We start from the raw sequence: 23,897 nt of genomic DNA on the forward strand, positions 1-23,897 counted from the left end.
ATCCACAGATTTTTTCAGCAAGAATTTAAAGAGCAGAGGATTGACAGCATGTTGAAGAAGGATAAGAAGAAGGATATATGGCAAGATATTGGATCATGATTTCATTTCAGCCATATTTCAGTATATGCAACAGACAATACTTACTATTGGTATGTCATTTCAGCTATACAGGCTACCAACCCGAATGTGGATCTTCTAGCATGTAAGGACATCTATGGTTAGCTTCTTGACAGTAACAAGGAGCTACAGAGATGGATTGCTTCTTACAAGATTAAATGGCCCACATACAAACTGACGGTGATGTGTGATGGTTGGATCGATCCTACGAGACGGAGCATCATCAATTTTTTTGACATATTGTGATGGAAAAATATTTTTTCACAAGTCAATTGATGCTTCAGATAAGGTGCACGATCCGCATACATCCTTTGACTGATGGAGGAGGTGATTGACTCAGTAGGAGAGCAGAATGTCGTGCAGATTATCACAGATAATGGACCGCAATAAGACCATCGGAGAGTTACTGATGGAGCGGCGATTGCATATTTATTGGACCCCATATGCTGCATATTATATTGATCTTATGTTGATGGATATTGGGAAGCTTTGTAGAGTGCAACAGGCAATAGATACGGCCCAAACTATTATTAGATTTATTTACAATCATACATGGGTCCTATCATTGATGCGGACATATACTGGGGAGAGATTTTGAGACCGGATGTCACTAGATTTGCTATGAACTACATAGCACTTGATAGCCTTCTAGAGAAGAAAGTAGTCTTACGTCAGATGTTTATCAGTGCTGAGTGGCAGGAGAGCAGATATGCGAGGACTGGCACTGAAGAAAGTTAGGTAGAGAATTCGATGATGAGTTAGTCATTCTGATAATGGGCTGATAAGATAGTGAAGGTTATCAAGCCATCATATGAGGTACTTTGCGCCATGGATAGCGAGAGATACCCTTAGATGGATTTTTTATATCATATGATGGAGAGGACAAAGAAACAGATCAGTGAGATAGATCCAAAATATGTCTAGGAATAATCAACATCATCGAATGCCGCTGGAACTACCAGATGGGGAGGGATTTGCATCTAGTCGTTAAGCATGAATGAAAAATTTCATTAAAATTTTTTCAGCTTTTGTACTTGTGTAAGTGTACTTAATTATTTGTAGATTTATCTGCAGCTTACTATTTGAATCCGAGGTTCCAATACCATATTGAGATAGATATGGATGGTGAGCTTCTCATTACTCTAAGTAATATGATATATAAGATGGTGTCTGATTCGAAATCGTATTTTGTTTATTTAGTTTCTATGTGTGAGCATTTAGCTAAATTCGATCCATAATCAATAATATATTTGTTAATTTAAGAAATATATTTTTCACAGACGAAACAATTTAGAGGGGAGGGACAGCTTTGGAGTCGCATCGGCTGTCGTAAGCAAAAAGAAGATGAATCTAGGTAAATTACATATTAATAATGAGAAGATTTTGTTGACGTTACATGCCTAGAGATATCATAAAATTTGATATGTAATTTTGCATAATATTTTTACAATTGAATGGTGGATTCATTTTGGACAGTCCGCAGATAATTTGAAAGTTGTGGCGATCCGTATTCTTTTCCAGATGGTCTCCTCTAATGGCTGTGAGTGCAATTGATCGACTTTCGTCCTTATCCACAGTAAATAGAGAAACCGTTTGACATAGAAGTGCCTCAACGATCTTGTATATATTCACTATAATTTGAAGTTGAGGCTAAAATGTATCCAGGAGGAGGTGCACATGAAGTATGCAGATCTGACATTAGGTGATTATGATGATGAGGACGACGATTTGATGATCGGATGGCTAGCAGGAGTCAGAGCTTGATGAGCCTGGATCTCCTCCACGATCAGCTAGTGTGGTAGCTAAGGAGATCTAGGTTGATCTAGGGTAATGGGTCAAAAAAATATTCCATATAAGGTTCCAGCTGATCAGCCACCGTCTAAGGGGTCATAGAGGGGTCATCTATCACATGACTTGATGTCCGAGACATCCTCGCAGATGTTTGAGCAAGTAATGTTGAGATGAGACCAGTCAACAACAACATATCCATCCTCCCAAGCATAGAAAACTCAGTCATAAAGGGGTACAATGGGAGGAAAAAAAAAAGATAGTTGCACGTGTACCACTCTCGAGAGTGCAGGAGCTATTTGGCTCAAATTTGAAGATCAGGGAGAGTGATGATGGTACTAGTAGTCATGGATCTAATGATTAGGGAGGGACTGGAGGACAAAAGATCACTATTTATGAGATATAGCCGCAAGATGGTATTCAATTCATCGATGAGTCTCAGTTTACACATGCCACACAAGATAGAAACTACAGTGGATGAATCGATAGAGACCGCAGGGAGCCGATTTTATATAAACGATGGACTCCTAGAGATCGTCTAGCACACGATGCAGCTACAGAGATCTTGCACGTGGAGTAGAATCCATGGATGTATTTGGATCATCCTTACATTATGGATCCTATTATCTGCAGCCATCTTATGATCCATATAGATATGATGCATTCGAGATATCGTCTTCTAATGGTTACTATCCTATGCAGTCCGGAGCATCTTACGGATCAGATTTTGCTACCGTCATTTTAGATAGTCTCCTCCACAGTCATACCATTATCTCGATGATACCTCTCAGAACTAGAGTTTGAGTGAGAGATCTGAGATGTCTTATAATCCAGAGAGGATGTCTTATGGGATGAATATTCAGGAGTATAGTGCTACTTGGTTTGAGGGATAGACTGATGTTCCGATACTGGTATATGTCGGTAATCCAGATATCTACGAGCGTCACAGACACTCGACGAGATATTAGATGCAGAGCAAATCTTGAGGTTAGTATATCATTCTTTGTGTTTTGTACTTTAAAAGTTTAGATACATTTTAATGCATATTTATACATTTTTTTTAATTTTTGGATGATAGAGTTGTAATATAATGTAAATAAATATGTATTTGGATCAAGGTTCTTTGTACGGCTGTACCGGTACTGAACTCAAAAATTGAACCCAAATATGTAAATAAATATATAATATAATATAATTTTGGGATGATAATCATGATATTAACTTGGAACCCCTCCCCCAAAAAAAAGAAAACAAAACCCAAAAAAAATGTACCGATGCCGGATCGGTATGTCGGAGCATACCGTGTGTCGGTACGGTACCGGTACCATACCGGTCTGACGTCGGTATGGGTATCGGTATTGGTACAGCAATCTTTGCCCTCGAGGCACTCAAATACCAATAAACCTACCACGGAAGAAATCCTTATAATTTGACTTCTGATTTCTTCAATCTCATAATTTATGTGTTCTCAAGTAGCACGATAAAAGATATAGCAATTCTATGATAACAATCCTTGATGCCTCCATGACAAGTTCACATAGATTCACAAAACTGACTTGGACAAGATGTGGTGAAGAAATTTTATAAATTCTTACTAACCTAGACGACACTTCTCTTGATTTGAAAAGGATGTGTAAGCTACTTAAGGTCATTTTTTCCTCAAGTCATCTATTGTTGATTGAATCGATGCTTGTCTTATGACGTAGCATGCAAGTTCTTAAAAGAGGTGTTTTTTTATCATTCTACCTGTCTCAGGAAGCTCCAGTTGCTGGTCCTACATAAACAATGAAAAGATCATAGTTCTGATACTCTCCTTTAGATGTTAAATTAACTCTCATATTCTAGAAACTTTTGAGTATTTTTTTGATGTTGAATTTCTTGAAAGTGCTTCTTTAACATAGCTAAGCTGAAATTATTGTTTCTTTTGAATACAAAGATCAAAATAAATTTCATTACTTATGAACATCATATGGTCCAGAGTTCTATCATTTTGTTATTTCTCACATGTTTAATACTTAGTGACTATTTTGTTTCTTGCCTGATGTAGCAATGGTACGTAAAATATCCTGATGAAGGACCTTGGTATGAACTATTGATCATCCCTCTGCGGTTTGAGCTTTTATGTTCGATCATGATTCCAATATCTATAAAGGTATGATATGGGCATCTAATCATATGTTTTAATTTTGAAACTTTTGAAATTCTTGATTTGGAAGTTCCACAGGATAGGCTTTTTAGTGCTTGAACAAAAGTTATACTGAAATATGCTGTCTTTGAAGTGCAAGGCCATTTGCATGTGACTCTCCTATCCAGTGGATTCAATGTGACTTCCATGCTGTCTCTGGTTTAGTGCTCATTTGAATATGAAATAGCCAAGAGAACGTGTTACCTTATGCTATATAGAGTTATACAGAAATATGCTCCACAAGTAAATGTGGTCTATATGAAGTCTAAATTTCATGCGATTGCTCTGCAAGCATATTTTAGAACCTCATACTCAGTCATACTCAACTATAGGGTTGTACATCAATTAATGGATGCATCTGAGATTCTGAATTTTGGTTAATTAAGCTAGATGTATTAACTAATTGATGCAATGTATTGGTTTAGAATTTGTCTATTCACTTTATCAACTCGTGACTGATTTTACATGATGCCAGAAGCCATAATAACTGGAACATCAGAATAAAAAATCAATCTAGTACTTCTTTGTCTCTGAGGCCTTATACTAATAAACACTGACCAAACTTTTTTGAATATTTTATTACATGACATTATATGCAAAGGAATATTCAGGCTGTGTTTGGAGTTTCATCCTAAAAGCCAAGAATTTGAGATTGATGCTTCTATGAAATTGTGAATTCATGACTTTTAAAATTTATGACTGTTTGGTTTACCTTTGAAAATCAAAATTTTTTTTCTTGTAATTTCTAGTTTTCATGTGTTTGGTTGGCTACAAAGATGAACGCACAATGAAATTGAACTAAAGCAAATTGACTCTTAAAAACATGTCTTGTGAGCATGTCAAACTTATTATAAACCAAATGATCATCAGAATGAGAAACCAGATGCTAGATAAATTTTGATTTTCTTGAAATCTCCTATATGATATGAAATGTTATGCCTTTCTATTTTGAAAGTTGTTGGCATATCCATGTAAGATGAAAATCTCTTTCAAGTTCCATAAAAACAATCTTTTTGAGTGGTTTATGTTGAATGGAAACTGCAGCTGTGCGTTCATTGACATCTAAACCCTCCAGGCATTATAGTTAGTTATACTATCCATTGTTTGTGAGAAACTTTCCATCAGTAGCTTTCTTTTGCGTTGATTGATTTGCAGATAAAAACTATGGAACCACCTTTTCTAATGTTGCTGCAATTCTACTTCCTAGTCTTGTCCTTTTCGTCTTTGTGCAATGGTCAACTACTAAGGTTTTTGCTGATGAGTCATGAGGGCGTCTTTGTGCAATTTGTCATCAGAATTAGAATCACTGTGATTATGATCATTCATAATCCTTGCATTCATCATATGATTGATTGATTTTCTACTAATGGCTCGTGATCAATAGTGGATATTGTTTTCAAACTCTAGTATTTTTGCCTACAAAATTTATATACTTTTATAAACCAATCAATCAATTATGCTTAAAAAATATAATCAGATACTTATTTTCAAATAATTTTTCACATAATTCAAAAAGTGAAAAGCATTTATTCTTGAAATTCTTAGATTTTGGATGGATCTGTACAATAAGATGGGTAAGTTTTTCATTTAGTTGCTAATCATTTAAACAATGGTAAAATCAAGGTAGGCTGAATCGATACCAGTGACGGTACCGATTGCCGGCCGGTAGGTATGGTATCGGTTCGGTACCATATCGACACTTGGTACGGCATGATTGACACGTCAATTTTTTTGTTTTTTGTTTTCTTTTCTATTTTTTTTTATTTTAAGATATGTAATCAATTTTTTATTATTTTTTGAATGATTTTAAGTCTGAATTGATGTTTGTTGATGTTATTTGACATTTGTATCACTTTGGTACACCCACAGTTAAGCGTGTGATGCGGATTTGAATCTAATATAATGTTATGTCAGAAGAGAAAGTCTTATAAAGACTAGATATTATTGAATTCTAAAATACTCAAATCAATTAAAAAATATAAAAAATAAATAATCATTACATATCGAAATTTAGAATCTTGTTGAGCGCTAATGTTGTTCATAATTATTTGGATCATTTACATGATCTGGTGGAATATCGGTCCATCCCTCTAATCATGTAGCATTGTAATCCTCTGTGCTCATTTCATAAGGTATGCATGCTGGATTGTAGCTTGTCCTAAATCTCTCACTGAAGCTTTCGCTTTGAGAGGTATTCTCGGACTGATAGTACGGTTGTGAGGGATCCATTGGAATATGTCGGCATCAAAATCTAATCCATAAGATGCTCCAGACATAGAGAGTAGTAGTCACTGGAAGATGATCCTTTGGACGCATCATTATATATCAATATCTGTATGGATCATAAGCTACATGTGGCTTTGGATAAGAGGATTCAGAATGTGATAAAGAACCTGATACAATTTATGGTTTAACTCCATGTGCGAGGTCATCTATAGTTGCATAATATCTTGAATGACTTCAAAGAGCTCGTCGTCTGTATGAAATCGTATCCTTATGGACTTTACCAGCTTGTGTACTGTGATCTCTATCCTGTGTGGTATACGTAAACTGAGACTCATTAGTGAATCAAAGACTATCTTGCAGTTGCGTTTCATAAATGATGGTCTCCTATCTTTCACTTCCACTTTGACTACCATATCTATAACCATCAGAAGAACTACCATCATCATTCTGCTTGGTCTCTGAATCTGAGTGATCTAGGCTAACTGATTGTTCTACCCTCTTTATTGGAGCTACAACTGTCTTTTTTTTTTTGATTTTGGGTTGAGCAATTGCCTGCCTTCGGTCTTGCCAAGCAAGGAAGTCTGCTATGGTTGATCAGCTGGCAGCTTGCGGGAATGTTACTGATTGTCCATTGCTCAGCATCTATCCCAACCTTGCTAGCTATGAATATGGTTGGTCATGGAGGCAATTTTGACTCATCAAGCTCTAGCTCTTGCTATCGATCCATAATCCATCCGATCATCGGATCCTCGTTATTAACAAAGTTATTCACAATCGGATCCAAGTACTTCAACTTAGCTTCCTCTTGAATGTATTTTAGTCTTAATCTTAGATCGTAGTGAACATATAAAAGATTGTTTAGATATTTTTGTATTAGACGGTTTCTCTGCTTGCTGTGGAGAAGGGCGAAGGTCGACCAATTTCACTTATAGCCACTCGAGGAGACCGTCTGGGAGAAGATCCGGATGGCAAGTCACTTTAGAGTAGGAGTTGCCAATCCAAAAGGGATCTACTATTTAGCCGCAAAAGTATTAATATTGAACAGAAGTATTAAAATTGAACAAAATTAAATATAAAATTATATCATATTAGACTTATTAGTAGCTATGTAATGTCAAATAAGAATTCTTATTCATATATAATCTATCTGGATCAAGATTTGTAGAACCGGTACCGACGGCCATATCGGTCGGCCAGCGGTATGGTTCGGCACGCTCCCATTTGATTCCGAACCAAGGCAAATCGATGAAGGAAAATGGAGCTGAACTGGAGAAGAAAAAGAGAGAAAGAGAGAGAAATAGAGAGAGAGGAAGAAAGAAAAAGAGGGAAGGGGGCCGTCGGAGGGCCTCTGACAGCCCCTCCGATGGACCCCCCCTCTTTTTCTTCCTCTCTTTCTCTTCCTCACTTTTTTCTCTCTTTTTTCTTGTTCGGCACCACCATGTGCCGTTTTTCATGTTGGAACCATCTTGGTTTCCTGTCGGTATGGTTTGGCATGCCTCGAACCGGCTGGTTTGGGACGGTTTCGAAAATGCTGATCTGGATTCATCATTTTTTGCTTACAACTACTACATCTGTTCCAAAGCTATCGGTGCTCTCCCTAAATATTTTTATTTATAAAAAAATATATTTGTTATAATATGTTACTGATTGAAAATATAGCTAAGTTAACAAAAATCACTCATCCTAACTTCTATGTACATAGCTATGATTTTTAAATTGGACTTTATATTATATATCACATTTCATAGGGATATCAGAAGCTTGTCATTAGAGTTGTTAAGACGGGCCAATCCGCCTCGATCTTCTTCGACCCGCTCCGATCTACCTCTGAACGGGGTGGGGCGGGGCGGACTGGCCTGTTTAACTGGCAGGTTGGAAAAACTTCGATCCGACCCAACCCGTCATGGGTTGCGGATTAAACGGGCCAATCCGTCAAAATTTTTCTCCCCCTCTCAAAAAAAAAACTATTAATCCTTCTCTCTCCTCTCCACATCCCCTCCATGATCTCTTCCAAGCTCATCAGAAACCCTTCCCCACTGACGGCCGACAGCCCTAGGATCAGGTCCAGGACCTCCTGGAGTCCCATGATCCAGTGGCTGACGGATCTCCACAGCTCCCTCATGGCCGGATAGTACCTGGGCACTGAGTCCAGCTGGAGGAGCGCTATGGCCCATGAGGCCCTCGCTCACCCGAAGCTGCTCCTGCTCGTCCCGTCGGATGGCGTCCGCCATCTCCTGCCACTAGATCAACCGCTCGATCCGCCTGACCTCCATGTTGATGGCACGAATCTTATCGATCAGAGATCGAACCCAATGGCCACGGAAAGATAACTGGATCTTGACGGCGGCGGCGTTGAGGGCGGCTACAGGGAGGTGGACAGGGATGGGGGTCGGGAGGTCGTCGGAGGAGGGCGGCGGGGGCCGCGATGCGGGCGTCGGGGTCAGGGAGCTCTCTTGGTCTCTCCTCTCTTTCTCAGAAAATGGGTTAAGGGGATAACTGGACAAGGGTTAAGGCCTCAAGGAGATTTGGTAAATTTTTTTTTATTAAACAAAATAAGCGGGTCTGTCCGCCCTGACCCACCAACTCAAATGGGGCGAATCATTTGACTCGCTTTTAAATGGGTTACTAAAATATGAACCCAACCTGCCCCATTTACATGGTGAAGTGGGCCAATCCGACGGGTCCAACCCAAATTGACAGCTCTATTTGTCATCCATGCCTATCCTAGGTTTTGTGTACTGGAATCTCGAGTTCCGATAGTAAGCTGCAGATAAATTTTAGAATTGGTTAAGCATATTCGTATAAATACAAAAGCTATCAAATTTTCAGAGCATTCTTGATTTGCTGCTTATTTGCTAGATACAGGTCCCTAGCCATCTGATAGCCCCATCGATGCTCAATGATTTGGTTGTAGTCTTGGGCATATTTTAGATCTATCGATCTAATCTGATCCTTTGTCCTCTTTATCATGGGATACAAGAAGCCCATATGTGGTACCTTTCGCTGTGCATGGCCCGAAGCACCTCATATAAAGGCTAGTTGATAGTCTTTACTATATTCTCGGTCCATTGCCAGAATATTGTTTCGTCATTAAGTTCTTCATGTTGCCCCTTTCACTGCTTGTCTTATTATATCTACTCTCTTGCCATTCAGGACTGATGAATATCTGACGTAGGTGTACTTTTTTGTCAATAAGACTATCAAGTGCTATATAATTCGTAGCGAACCATGTGACATCTGGTCTCAATATGTCTTTCTTTGTATACTTCTGCATCAATGATCCATTTGTGATTGTAAATGAATCTAATAATAGTCTGCATTGAGTCCATTATCTTCCACACGATACTAAGTTTCTTAATTCCATCCACATCAAATCGATAATATGCAGCATGGTGTCCAAAATATATGTGGTCGCCACTGCACCAGGATCTCCTTTGTGGTCTTATATTGTAGTCCATTATCAATGATAATTTGTATGACGTTTTGCTTTCTGACCCGATCAATCACCTCCTCCATCAGTTTGAGGATATACGTGGCATCGTGCATCTAATTTGAAGCATAAACGAGCTTCTAAAAAAATATTTTTCTATCATAATATGTCAGAAAGTTGATGATGCTTCGTCTGGTAGGACCAATCCAACCATCACATATCATCGTAAGTCTATATATCGACCATTTATTCTGATATGATGTAACCCATTTATGTAGTTTTTTCTTATTGTTGTCAAGAAGCTCACCGTAAATGTCCTTTGGTCCTGGAGGATCTATAGCTGGACCGACCGCTTATATAGATGCAATGATGGAGTGATAATATGTGTTGCCTGTCACATGTATTGGGATGTGGCTGAAGTGAAACCCGAATGCAATAGCTTGCCACCTATCCTTCTTGTCCTTTTTTAATATACTATCAACCCTCTATTGTTGGGAATCCTTGTTGGAGAAGGCGTATGGATCTAAGCCATGAATAGTAGCTCTAGTTGGAATATCTCTAGATAACTTCTTGCTATCAAAAGCTCCCCCCCACTGTAGCAAATAATGAGAAAAATAAAAAACAAAACAGGACTGAGCCATACCGAACCGTGTGGTTTGGCTGTTTCGATTTGTAGGGCTTAACCGATCCGATTCTGCATTGGTTTGGCCTGGCTCGATAGGGGCCAAACCGGGTGGTTTGTTCCGATTTGGCGAACCATGGGTAAAACAGTTACAAATGGATTTAAGTATTGAAAGTCATCTGAATGTACGAATCCCACGTGACTTCATCAGTAGTAGCAACACTTGCAACATCATCCCATCCAAAACCACTATTTTTGAATTGCTTTCAGAATGGCATGTTATTTCTTTCTTAAACGGCATCGATACTTAGTCTAAAGAATAAGTGTGATTGCATTTTTTTTTTCATTAAATGCAAGTCAAACAACTCTCTATGTTTCCTTCCTTGAGATAAATTGAGTCTGTCTTTTTTGCTTAAATGCCATGTTCAATTAATTTTCTAATAGAAATTGGTCACATGCTCCAGCATGCATATTATCTTGGGATAAAAGCCATCCTTACAGCAAAAGGGAAAATTATTATTCATGATATTAAAGAAAAAATACAATCAAAGAGACATCAAAATTAAACACAAGAGGCAAATATTGAAATACATTTTCAAAATTATTAACTAAAGTAAGGTATTTAAATTCCAGGCTTTATGATAATTATTCCACAATATTTTTCCTTCTCTACATTGTACCCTTTTTGCATTTTCATATTGTATGCCTGTTGACCTGTTATCTGAGCTTCAAAATTTTTTTTTTCAAATAGTTCATACAATTTGGCTTTTCTTTGATTTTCAATCATAACGATGTTGTGCAAAGTGCAAGCTGCCACTACAAGTTTAGCTTGTGATTGATCAGGATCATATGACCTTCCAACATTAAATATTGCGAAATGCTTCCTCAGGACTTCAAAGATTCATTCAATTGCATTCCTAAGGCTTGAATTCCTAAGATTAAGGAGCTCCTTGAGATCTAGTAGTCCTCCTCTTCCTTTTGCAAAGTCTTTTAAATAATACCTTGTACCTCTGTATGGAGTTATAAAGCTAGGTGTATGTGCATAACCAGTGTCGACAAGATAATACTTACCTAGAATATAAAGTCAATAATTTAACCAAAGTTGAAAAGAGTGTTTCTAAAATTGATTAATTATGATTACTTCAAGGTACACAAACCATTTTGTAAAGCTCATTAGACGACCAATGAATCATGTGCTGATCCTTCCCACTTGGCTAGCATGTAAAGAAAAAGTAATTTGAAAGAGCATGCTGCCATCATGTTTTGTGACATAACAGTTTTTCTATTGCAATAAGGAACTTGCTTTTCCATAGGCACAGATACATCCATACAGGTATATGTGTACCATCAATTCACCCAGTCATTCCTTGAATAGGAAAGAAAGTTACGTTTGAGAATATTTTATAGAAATTTTATATTTAAAATTCTATATACCTTGAAGGGATCACATGAAGAATGCTGAACCATCCTGAACCATCTGGTTCGGGGCATGCTGAACCGTATCAACTGCGGATTGGGATGGCTCGAATGTCCAAAATGAGAAACCGACGAGGAGGGGAGGGACGAGGAAAAAGAGGAAGAGAGAGAGAGAGAGGAAGAGAAGGAGAGGAAAAGGCCGAGGAGACTGTCGGAGGTGGTTGGAGGGCTGCGTATGCCGGTGGTGCGCAGGATGGGGTGAATTGGAGCCCTCCAATGGCCTCCGTGGCCCTCTAGTGGCCAACATTGGTGTCTTCACTGGCCTCCTTTTCTTTCTCTCCCTTCCCTCCTCTCTCTCTCTCTCTCTCTCTCTCTCTGTTTTCCTCTCCAATTCTCCCTCTCCCTCACTTTCATTTCCATGTTGGTTCGGGCTTGGTATGGTCTAGTATGGATTGTACCAATCTATACCGCTAGCCAGCCGGCACGAGGTCTGGTTCCGGTTCAGCGGACCTTGAGATCACATTTTGGTTCCACAAGGATATCCAAATGATCATCCAACAATGGAAGTTGGATGTACATGAAAGACAGTTCGAATGTTGCATTTGTTGCGGTATTGAAATGACTGATGGTTTCCCCACCATGTTGGAAACACTTGCAGATTACGTTTGCCTACTCCGTTAGCAATAGCGTATAAGTACCATCAATTGCTCTGCAACTTTCACATTGGATGTGCTTTTCAGGATATCCCTATGACAAACAATTTCACGAAGTTTCATGAATATCTTAAGATCCATTCGGCAAACTTCCTGGCATCATCATTCATTACCTTGCATTAATATTTCTTGAACATACATGCCACCTCTTAAAGATGAGATACGATGTCGTATCTTCTTCATATAAGCATCATAATAACAACATGCAGCCAGTACACTGTAATTACTCGTGCTTTTTTTCTTTTATGTTCTTCAATCTCAATTTCGTCCATAATAGCTACATGAGAATAATAAACCCGATTTAAAAAAAAAATATTTTACTATTTAGTGCTAAGCGTTAATTGAGAAATCAAGCAGGATGTCAAAATACTCACAAAGTCAAACTTTCGACTATGATGCACATGCTATTTAACCATAATCCTCATAAATCCTAACAATCAGATTAATTATATGAATTGATCATATACAAGAAGATAAAATTGTGCTGCACAAAGTATACATACATTTACATATTTCTATAAGATACTATCCAAGGAAGGAGACCAGTGTTCCGTCTAATCACCACAGATTTATGTGGAAAGAAAGGGAGAATACTAGTCCATTTAAATAAGACTTTCAAATCATACAAGTTTCTGCTTTATTGTGCTGTAAAAAAAATCATAGGTCTAAAACAAGGTGCAACACTGTTTGGTTCCCAGAATTTGTGGTGTAAAGAATCATTTTTTGTTCCTATGAATATTAATAATACAAATTCAAGACAACTTCACCAGACAGATAGGATGATCACTAAAGAGTGAAAAATAATAAAAATGTAATCATATGACTGTCTGAGTCGCCTATTGAGATATGCACATGTTTTGAATCATATATTAGAATCTATAGCCACAATCATTGTTTTATACAACTATACAAGCTCAATATATACAGACTGCTTCTTGAATAGATATCAACATGAAAAAAAAAATAGAATCTCTCTTTGATAAAATGAATCTCTATTAAATTCAAGCGAAACATTTATAGAACCACTGCAATGTAGAAAATGTGATATGCTTTTTCCCGAGTCTGGGGTGGCCTGAGGGATGCCCCTGTTTAATAGCTCTGGTCTCACAGCCATTGATGCTGGGCCTACTTCCATCCTCCAACCGTGCATGAGCTATGGCAAGTATATTCTCATTGCTGTGAGGCACAAGCTTCACCATCCCCTCTTTATATCTACCCTTCATCTGTCACCATCAAGTAATAGGTTCGTGCACATGTCGCGTGCGCGCGCGCGCGCGTGCGCACACACACAGAGAGAGAGAGAGAGAGGCTGCTTTTTATTTTACTCTTGATCCAATGTAGGAGATCAGACCTCTGTAACAAGAGAGGAGGGAAGGGAAGGGAAGGGAAGTGGGAGATTTATACAAGAGAAGGAATAGATATGCAGGAGGTGAAAAAAAATCCTGTGGGCCCATATTTCTTGAAATATTAAAAATCAAGATTTACAAAATTCCATTCCAAAAACCATGATTCTTGGTAAGTCAAGGTTTATTGAATCCTGAATTTTAGCTACCAAATAGCATGCATGGTTTTGGGACTCATAAAATAATGAAATATTCTTAAATTTCGTGATTTTTATGGGCATCCAAATGCATATTTTCTCTAAAACTTGGGGAAATAATGCTTCCAACTGGTTATTTTCATTATAGTATCTATGCAAATTTTCTTTCTGAATTTGAATATGCACATGCTCATACACATACAAATGTGTATGCCTGCTCATGCATGTGCAATTGCGCATATGCATGCAGACAGACACATGCAGAGAGCCGGATTTTGGGAGGGGTGGGGTTGGAGGAGGGAGGGAGGAGGGAGGGAGAGGGGGTGGGGGGGAGAGAGAGTTAAGCTGGAAGATTATTGGTAAGATTGCAGCTCAAATTCAGTTGTATCGGGGTAAAATAAATGAGGGATCTTGTAAGGTGAGGATCCACACTGTTGAACATCATAAGAATATTTTAAAGTACCTAAAACAAATACATCATATGTGTGGCTTGGAAGTCTCTTATCTATATGTGTAGTCGACATGATATTAAAGGGACTGGTAGGATTTGTATGCCAAAATATATTGCAGGCCATAAAAATTAATAAAACAGACTGGTGATCATGATTTAGATATCTGGTAATACATGACAAAGTTCAATTGATGTAGATGCTTCAAAATGATAAATCAAATGAAAACACGGCATCTTGCTGCTGAAATTGTTCTTTTGTGATCATTTTATGCATAAGTAGGAGACATTAAAACAATTGATATTTGTTAATGTTGTGGATTTCCAACTTTAGATATCTATGATGATTTTGCATAAATAGTAGAGGGTTCTTAATCCTCCAGGAAGTATTATAGCCTAGTCCTATATTTGGTTTTGTTTCATATCTAACATATCTAAGAGATTGCATGCATTACAGGTTTCTCTTGATCTTGTGAAGAGTTTATATGCGAAGTTCATTGACTGGGATGAGGAAATGTATGATAATGATACTAATACCCCTTCTCATGCAGCAAAGTAAGCCAACCATTTTTCATATCTATACTGATAGATGCTTGTGCTGTATCTTTCATGTTTTTGAGTCCCCGAAGTATTGTTTCTTTCAGCACGGCAATTAGTGAGGATTTGGGACAAGTTGAGTATATTTTGACTGATAAAACTGGGACTCTTACGGAAAATAGAATGATCTTTAGAAGATGCTGTATCAGTGGCATTGTCTATGGAAATGAAAGCGGAGATGCTTTGAAAGGTTATTTTCTCTTTTCTTTAATTATTTATTTGCTTTTCCTTTTTTGCTTTCATCTTGTTTGCTGCTAGTTCAGTTGGTGCCTTAACTAAGAACATATGCTGACACACTCTAGAGGAACTCTGTTATCTCCTATTAGGGACTGTCGCACTATCGTAGTCTTTCAACTAAGGTTGCAGACCACATTGCAGACCACAAGTATGCAACAAAAGCTTTTAATTTTTTTCCCTCTCCTAGTGAGTTGCTAAATTTAGGACTGCTGGAGACCTTTTCCCCCCTTTTTTCGATTTTTCTTCTTCATATGTCTTGCATTGTGCGGCTATCAATTAGCCTGGCCAAAAATATGTTAAACTTGCTTATTATTTTGCTCATTTTTCCTTACATTGGTTATATAGTAGAATGCAGATGCTCCACAACTGATTTGCGGTAATTTACCTTTTACCTTTTGATGTTATTTGTTATGTTTATCTAATCCAATTTCTTGACTGAACATCATTTTTGTGTAATTGTACTGATTTTGGCATGTATTACTAGATGTTGAACTGCTGAATGCTGTTGCCAAAAACGTTCCTGATGTTCTTAGATTTCTTACAGTCATGACAATTTGCAACACGGTTATTCCTATTAGAAGGTGATCTTTTATTTTTGCACTTCAATATGCTGGCAATATCTTGGCTTTGATTTTTTATTTTTCACTAATATTCATTTTTGTTCGCTCTCTATTCTGATTTTCAGCAATAGTGGAGCAATCTCATATAAAGCACAATCGCAGGATGAGGATGCTCTTGTCAATGCTGCTGCTCGCTTGCATATGGTTCTTATTAGCAAAAATGGCAATACTATTGGTAAGATGTTCCTATGTAGGAGATGTTTAGGGCAGATTTTATAGCAGCATCATGGTGCAACTGTCGCTCTATTTGCAATTATGGACTGATCATGCACATTATGGATGAGATATTGACCTCCATGTGCTGGCAATCGGTTACCTCCTTTACTTTCTGTTGTAAAATGGCCAAACTCATGCAATTGGTGCATGACCAGTCCAAAAGTTGAAAATGCTACAGAGGAAATGTCAGCATGATGCCACTATCTTAGTCATCGTGCCTTCTTGTCTTAAGGAATTCCTATTAGTTGATAATTTGTTGTTACTGTTGGATGGGTACTTGCAATTTTGACTCAGTTCTGTTGTTATTTGATATATCTGCAGGAGTCAATTTCAATGGCTCGGTTATCCAATACGAGATATTAGATGTTTTAGAGTTCACTTCGGACCGGAAACGAATGTCAGTGGTAGTCAGGGATTGTCAAAATGAAAAGATTCTCCTCTTGTCCAAAGGTGCAGATGAAGCAATTTTCCCTTGTGCTTACCCTGGTAAGTTACAAATTGATTTCATTGTTTAATTATGTTTGAAAATTTGCCAAATGTTGAGATTTTACTAGATTAGGGTATCCTATGCTTGTACCCATCTTGAAATCCTGACATATAAATTGGCTGAAAACCTGGGATGTCCTTGACCAAACTGCTGAGCCAATATCTTTACTATAGCCTAAACTTTCACAAATTTGTTGAGCATATTAGCATCCTTCGACATATGAGAGTCACAATGGAGTCTTAAACAGATCCCTTCAGCATGATGATATTTTATTAATTGTTTATAGGGATCTTTGCCCTTGGACTTCATTAACCTTTTACACGATCAATAAAATAACATCATGATATAACATCATTTTAAACCTTGGATGGTTTAAAATGCTCAGAACTTGCTTTTCAGGCAACTTTTGTTTGAGAACATCTTGATTTCTCACCTTCCCTGGTCTTGAGTGAATAGTCACAACAATAACCTATGCTTTCTTCACCTCTTAACATCTTGGATATGGAGGTAATTGTTCTATCCACTCTGGCTTGGATAATCCACATCACCATCTTAGATTTCAGATTCCACTTTCTTCTTATAATCTCATTATCAAGAGTATCTGTTGGCATCGTTTTTGACTCTTCCAAGATGTCCCACAAATCTTTTCCTATCATATATGCTTTGACCATAGACTTCCACCTTGCGTAATTTGTTGTTCAACTTAATGAGACAAGTGGTAGTAGCAAAAGCAACCATGTTGGTGTTGGTGAAGTCGATCATCATGATATAAATATTGAATGACAATTGAGTCCATATGTTTGTCCACACGTGCAACAAATTATTGGAAGCTCTTGAAGCATGCTGAACAATTACTTTCAAAAGCACCAACAATCAAGTTGCCACTCCAAAAATTATGCTCCGATTAAATCTAATCAAAGCTGCAAACCAATCAACCACACTCCAATGCTGCTTTGATACCATGTAGAACAATATGCTATTCTGTGTAGATCTATCATGCTGGCCTAGGATCCAGGACAAGCACCAAGAAACAACAAGGAAGAATCGTTGGAAGAAATATTTGTTAGAGAAAAATAAATTTATTAAAAATAAAATAGAGGCTAAAGCAATGTGCTTTGCTCCCAATTCAAAGATGCTTCATCTCACAAAAAAATTCCTCCCAACTCCTCATGTCACTCTCTCCCTCTTTATAAGACCATGCTCTCCCACTAGAAGACAAAAATATGACCATCTCCTACTTCCACTAAAACACAAACTCTTGTATATCAAGTCTAAAACTCAACCTAACTTGAAGAAGCACTAAAGGACAAAATATTCCAGCTAGAATTGGAACAAGACAAGGATAAACTAGGAACAGAATCCTAGTATGAGCATGACAAGCAATGGACTTCCAACAAGATCTTGGTTTGTGAGGGTTGGTTTGCAGGGTGGAGGGGCAATGGGACCCGTGGAAGGGCTGGAGAGGTGGATAGGATGTAGATGGAGAAATAGAGAGATTGCCAATTGAAGCGTTGGCACAAATCTTTTCCACTTTGAAATAGTGCTGGTTAGCCACGTGAAGCCACTGCCACTTGGTCATCTATGATTGGCTTAGAAATAATTTTTACCAAAAAGACTGCATTAAGCTGTTATTTAGGTATAGAAAATAGCTTCACGCTCTACAGGGGATATTATAATTTTTATATGAATTTGAGCTTTTGATTCTCAAATTGTAATAAGAAATGCTAAAACTTTCAAGTGCAGCTTATGTGATTTTAGTAAAAGACAATTTGAATACTTTTAAGGACCTAACATTATGTTTTGCTTTCCCCTAGATAATGTTACATTGTTAAAACATGTATGTGGTGATTCTTTAACTTTTCAGGACAGCAAATAAGGACTTTTGTTGATGCGGTAGAGCAATATGCTCAACTTGGGTTACGCACACTCTGTTTGGGATGGCGTGAGTTGAAAGATGATGAATATGAAGAGTGGTCTCATATGTTTAAAGAGGCTAGCACTGCATTATTCGACAGGGAGGTAAGTTGATGTCAAAAATTAATCTAGAATGTATCTGTTAGTTAGAACTTAGGAGGGAAGGAACTAATACTGTTACTGTTACCCTCTTAGTGGAAGCTGGCTGAGGTTTGCCAAAGACTAGAGCATGACCTTGAGATTCTTGGGGTTACTGCAATAGAGGATCGTCTGCAGGTACCCTATTCTTTTATCAAAAGAAAATGTTAGATATTTATACTCATTTATTTTGGGGAAAAACTTCTCTGATGGTCAGATGCATTACAGAATGGTGGTGTTCTAACTTTTTTAAGTATTCTACCATGAATCTTAAATAGGATGGTGTACCAGAAACTATTGAAACACTGAGGAAAGCAGGAATCAACTTCTGGATGCTAACTGGCGATAAACAAAATACTGCCATCCAAATAGCACTTCTATGTAACTTTATTTCTTCAGGTGATCTATGATTTTCGCATCCATCATTTATCATTGATGTCAAGTGTAACCTTTCAGCATCCCTTTTTTTAGAGGTATACATTGTGGTAGAGATTTGACATTCATGGTGTCAAAGAAGGTTGATTTAAGCATCTTCTCTTACCTGCTTTCATTTGTTTTATATACTCTCTCGAGATATGCAATAAACTACATGATAATTTGATATCTGTCAGCTTGCTAGCCACCGTTCTTTATCCAACTTGACAAGTAACTCCCTTCACAAGTCGTGCATTGTCAGATTTTTGTTAGACATAGCATTACAAAAATCAATTGTCGTTGCATAACTTCAACTGAACCCTAAGTCATTTTTAGGTGGAGCATTGTGGCTATGTGGGAAGTTGGAAAGCATTATCTAAAGATAACAAAGAGGCAGGATTTCCTTATATTGGTTTTAAAGTTTATTTAGTGTTATTAAACCTGTATAGAATGCATATGATATGTCAGTTTGACTTGAGTCATTTGTATTCAAAGTCACTATGTAAAGAAGTTTGGCTATTGGGCCAAGAATCATCTTATCACTTAAAATTTGACATTATAATTTTTAAAAGTTAAATGCTTCCTCTCAAAAAAAATATTTATAAAAGTTAAGTGCTGCCAAACATTTAAAAGCTAAATCTTGTTGCCAGAATCATGTTTTAGAAGTTAACTTTGTAGTTATTTTTTGAGCAATGACATCTGTCCAAATTGTTTTTTTAATGCTTTTATTTCTTCTATCCATACATGCTATTGTTGAACAGATTGAATGATAAGGTCTCTTACACAGTCTACTATTCCATCCCATACAGTCCGATATGAGGCATATTGTACCGTACCGATATGGTGTCTCGTACCATACCAGCACGATATATGCTGTCTCATACCATATCGAACCACATGCCAACAATGTAATAGGATAGTATCAGTATGGGGTCTGGTATTGAGATGGCGAACCTTGGTCTCTTCTATGCATGGTGTGCCATGTTAGGTGATATCTGATTGTAGACTTCTTGATTTTTTTAACTTAAGAGGCAAGTATCATTTTTCATTTTGTTTCTTTTTCTATTCTTTTCTGTGTTCCAAATAATCATTATGATGAAAGTCAATTTGTTTAAAATATCAATAATATAGAACTCTAGTGATGCTATCCAAGTTTGATAAAGCCTACAGCAGAAATGTTGGCACACAGTAAACACATGATTTAAAGGTTCATGAGTGATGAATTATGAAATAAACCAGGATTGCCAAAGAGGACACCTGATTGATGATACATTACTTTCATCAAAGAAGATTGACATGATTCGTGATATTGTAATTTTATATAGGTGATCACTGCAAAGTTGCATCATTTTTTCTAGGGAATAAGTCAGAGTTCTAAAACCTCTTGTATGATAAAGAGTGGATTTTGTGGTAAGGCCTTGGTTTTGGTGGAATGAGGAGTGGCTAGAAGTCTTTTTACTTTATACATTAAGCAGATCGTTTGTGGTAGAGATATAGATCCCTAGAGGACATAAAGCTTTGGTTCAGCATTTGTAGTGGCTTTATAAACATTTTTAAATTGAAGCATTTAATCAAAATTCTTAAAAGAAAAATATTTTTTTTCTAAATTGTGGATTATATTCAGAATTTCATGGAAATTGGTTAGGATCAACTCTCTACAATTAATTACCAGTAGATATGGTAGCTGATGCCCAAATTTGTGCTCCATATAAGCAAATCAAAGTTTCAAAATCATGACGGATGGAAACAATTATTTATTTAATGATGGAAATTCATATAAAACGAACAACATGGATAAGAAATTTTAATTCTTGAGAGCACATCAAGAAAAAATGTTGATAAGAGTTGAAAGATCAGGGATTGAAATCTTGCAGTATTGTGCCATATCACTGACTCGTTACTATGGTAACTAGACAGCTTGACCATATCAACAGTGTCTTGGCCAGTAAAGGGGGAAAAAAGCAGGTGTAGATTACCTATGGGCTGGTTTAGGGGCATTCAGGACCTTCCCGCTGGTATGGCGATTCATCCATGAATGTCTTGATAGGGTCATGGGTATAGGTTCGTAGCATGTACAAGATGGTCGGCTGGCATTTGATCCCTTGGAAAAGATGGTTTCTTTTATCAATATATGCTCGTTAAAAGGAAAAGTATTGATTTGTTGACTTTTATTGGGTTGAATAACCAGCAAAGGTATTAGACCAACTAACCAAGGTTTGAAGTTTCATCTGAAATTGATTTGTTCCATCAGAAATGAATCAGTTTTAGAAACTAAACCAAAAACTTAGTTTTAGACTTTGCAATTTTAGCATGTTTTGGTCCACTTCAGGTGGTTTTTGTCAACTTTAGCTGGAACTAAGCATGCATTCTATGCTTACTCTATGTTTTGGTATTTTGTGTTATTTTAGGGTCGTGTATTTATAATAACAGTGTACTTTAATATGTTGATCTTGATCCACGTATCTATTAATAAATATAGAAAACGGGATGCTACCATCCTTTCTTTTATTTTTCTTCTTGCTACGGTCCTTATTTTATTTCATGGTTCTTTTTCCTTTGATTTAGATTAACTCAATTGCAATTTTTTTGTCTTTTTTACGTTGGCAGATGCACATTGCACTTACTTCTTATAGTTATGTGGGTAAACATTGACAGTTGTGTTCTTGGGCATTTCAAATCCGATGAAATATTTTATGCTAATATGTACATTAAAATAGAGATTGTCAGGTACTGTTTGACGGTAATTATTTTTTGGCCTTGTTATCAGAGCCTAAGGGACAACTTTTGTTCATCAATGGCAAAAGTGAAGATGAAGTGGTCAGAAGCTTGGAGAGAGTGCTACTCACAATGAGGATAACTTCTTCTGAACCCAAGGTACTTCTCAGCATTGTATACATTTTCTCTGGGTTTGTTCTGTTTCATTCTCTTATTCTTTAAGACTGATGCAACCCAGTTCACTTGTTCATGAAACGTAATAATTCATAATTTTTGTTTTTATCATCACAACCTTGAGGAGATCAAGGTTATGAATCAAAACACATTTCATTGAATGTGAAAAATATTTATGAGTTGGTCATGAATCAGAAAGCAGATCACTGGTTTTACGCATCACTAGCTTATGTTGGTTTTCATAAAAGATTTATGTTGCGAGAAGTACTCAAGGATTTAAGTGTCAATTTATATAACATGCTGCATGGTTACCAACAAAATACCTAAGTGCATATAAATTATGATGCACCAGTCGTTATTGCTAGGCATCAGTATGTATAGGCATGTACTTGACTTGTTCCAAGATGCACTAAGATGTTGGTCATCAGTAATTATGTTGGTTGCTGAACTGTTTCGTGTGCGAGTCATTTTCGTAAAATATATAGCAGCTTTATTTTGGCAATAGTATGTGGTGGATCCTTTTATCATTGTATGTGCTCCCTGTTTCAATATTTTTTGAGGAAAATTACTTTAGTCTTATCTTTAAACAAGCCAGCCAGAACTTAACATGATGTATACTTGTTTAAGTATTAGCTAGCACATTCTTTTGGATGGTTGCTAATCCCATTTATCATATACAATAGGACTTGGCATTTGTTGTAGATGGGTGGGCCCTTGAAGTCATTTTGAAGCAATATAGAGAGGCTTTCACGGAACTAGCAATACTTTCAAGAACAGCTATCTGTTGCCGTGTGACACCTTCACAGAAAGCACAGGTATCTTTTTTTCTTCTGTTCTTTTCTTTTCTTTCAGTTTTCTATGGGCCAGTTTGAGTTTTTCTTGATTTGTTGGTCGCTTCTTCATTATCCTGCTTGTCTGGGACATTGGCATGGTTTAGAAAAGATGTAAGCTGACCTCTTTATATTGATGTTAATCTTGGTTCTAAACTAGATTCTTGATACCTTTGATGGTTCAAACTTCAAATAGGAATAGATGTTAAAGAAATGAATCAGCAACTAGTGAAATTGACAATAATGTTAATAAACTTCAAATCCATTATACTAGTGCGGTATTGCAAAACTACATTAGTACTGTCTAGGCATAAAGAACTCATTATTAGCACATCACCTTAGGCATCTAATTCGTCAATTTTCCTCATGCTTTTTTGCCATGGATCACATGAACTTTCTGTAAGCTATCACAGTGTACTCCATCCCTAAATAATAGTATCTTCATCAAATTTAATTGACCATCTCAGTTATATGCATGGAGTATGGTATTCAATGTCAAGCCTGAAACGGATCATCCATTCATACCTTGATTGCTAGTCACATATCCCTATCTCCATTATCGGAAAAGCAATCTTACAGTGCTGCTTATCATGCCCATGCCAGTTGAGTTTAGCAGGTTACATGGGCCACTTGGCACAGATCAACAATGCCCAGTCATCCGTGCATGCACATTGGCATGCTTGAGATTTTCTACTTTAGTACTTCTGTTTCAATGCTTGGACCAATTTCATTTTTTTTCACTTCTTCATAATGATGTCCAGACATGTTCTCAACAGGAAGATCATTGCTTTGTAGTTTTAACTATGTGACTGAGCTAAAATCATGCCGAACCTTCATGTTGATTGCTATTTAAAGTGTGCATCGAATCGTTTAAAAAGCTTAGTGCACAACTTAAAATTGAACAACTATATTTGCTCCAAATAAACATAAGCTTTTAATCAGATTTCCATTCTGCAGGGGGCATGTAAGTCAAGTTATGAAAATACCTATAATTGCCAACATTTAATAGTGAACTTGCATAATGAGTAAAAGGACTCGGACATCTTTTGCTTTTTCTTCCTTCATCTGAA

The 23,897-nt window shown here is 37.1% G+C and overlaps 1 protein-coding gene across 4 annotated transcripts in view; it reads left to right on the plus strand.

Moving 5' to 3' along the window:
- Positions 1-23,897, plus strand: part of LOC105050960 (phospholipid-transporting ATPase 2) — a 46,457-nt gene that overhangs the window by 13,808 nt on the left and 8,752 nt on the right. For all 4 annotated transcript variants that reach the window (XM_073243157.1, XM_073243158.1, XM_073243159.1 and 1 more), the window contains 11 exons: positions 3,953-4,057; positions 14,943-15,040; positions 15,130-15,272; positions 15,804-15,900; positions 16,005-16,114; positions 16,477-16,641; positions 18,507-18,661; positions 18,752-18,832; positions 18,973-19,093; positions 21,876-21,982; positions 22,681-22,812. In XM_073243157.1, the coding sequence (XP_073099258.1) occupies positions 3,953-4,057; positions 14,943-15,040; positions 15,130-15,272; positions 15,804-15,900; positions 16,005-16,114; positions 16,477-16,641; positions 18,507-18,661; positions 18,752-18,832; positions 18,973-19,093; positions 21,876-21,982; positions 22,681-22,812 (1,314 nt within the window). The remainder of the gene's footprint in view (positions 1-3,952; positions 4,058-14,942; positions 15,041-15,129; positions 15,273-15,803; positions 15,901-16,004; positions 16,115-16,476; positions 16,642-18,506; positions 18,662-18,751; positions 18,833-18,972; positions 19,094-21,875; positions 21,983-22,680; positions 22,813-23,897) is intronic.

This window comes from Elaeis guineensis, chromosome 9, assembly GCF_000442705.2.
Source record: "Elaeis guineensis isolate ETL-2024a chromosome 9, EG11, whole genome shotgun sequence".
NCBI classification, from domain to species: domain Eukaryota; kingdom Viridiplantae; phylum Streptophyta; class Magnoliopsida; order Arecales; family Arecaceae; genus Elaeis; species Elaeis guineensis.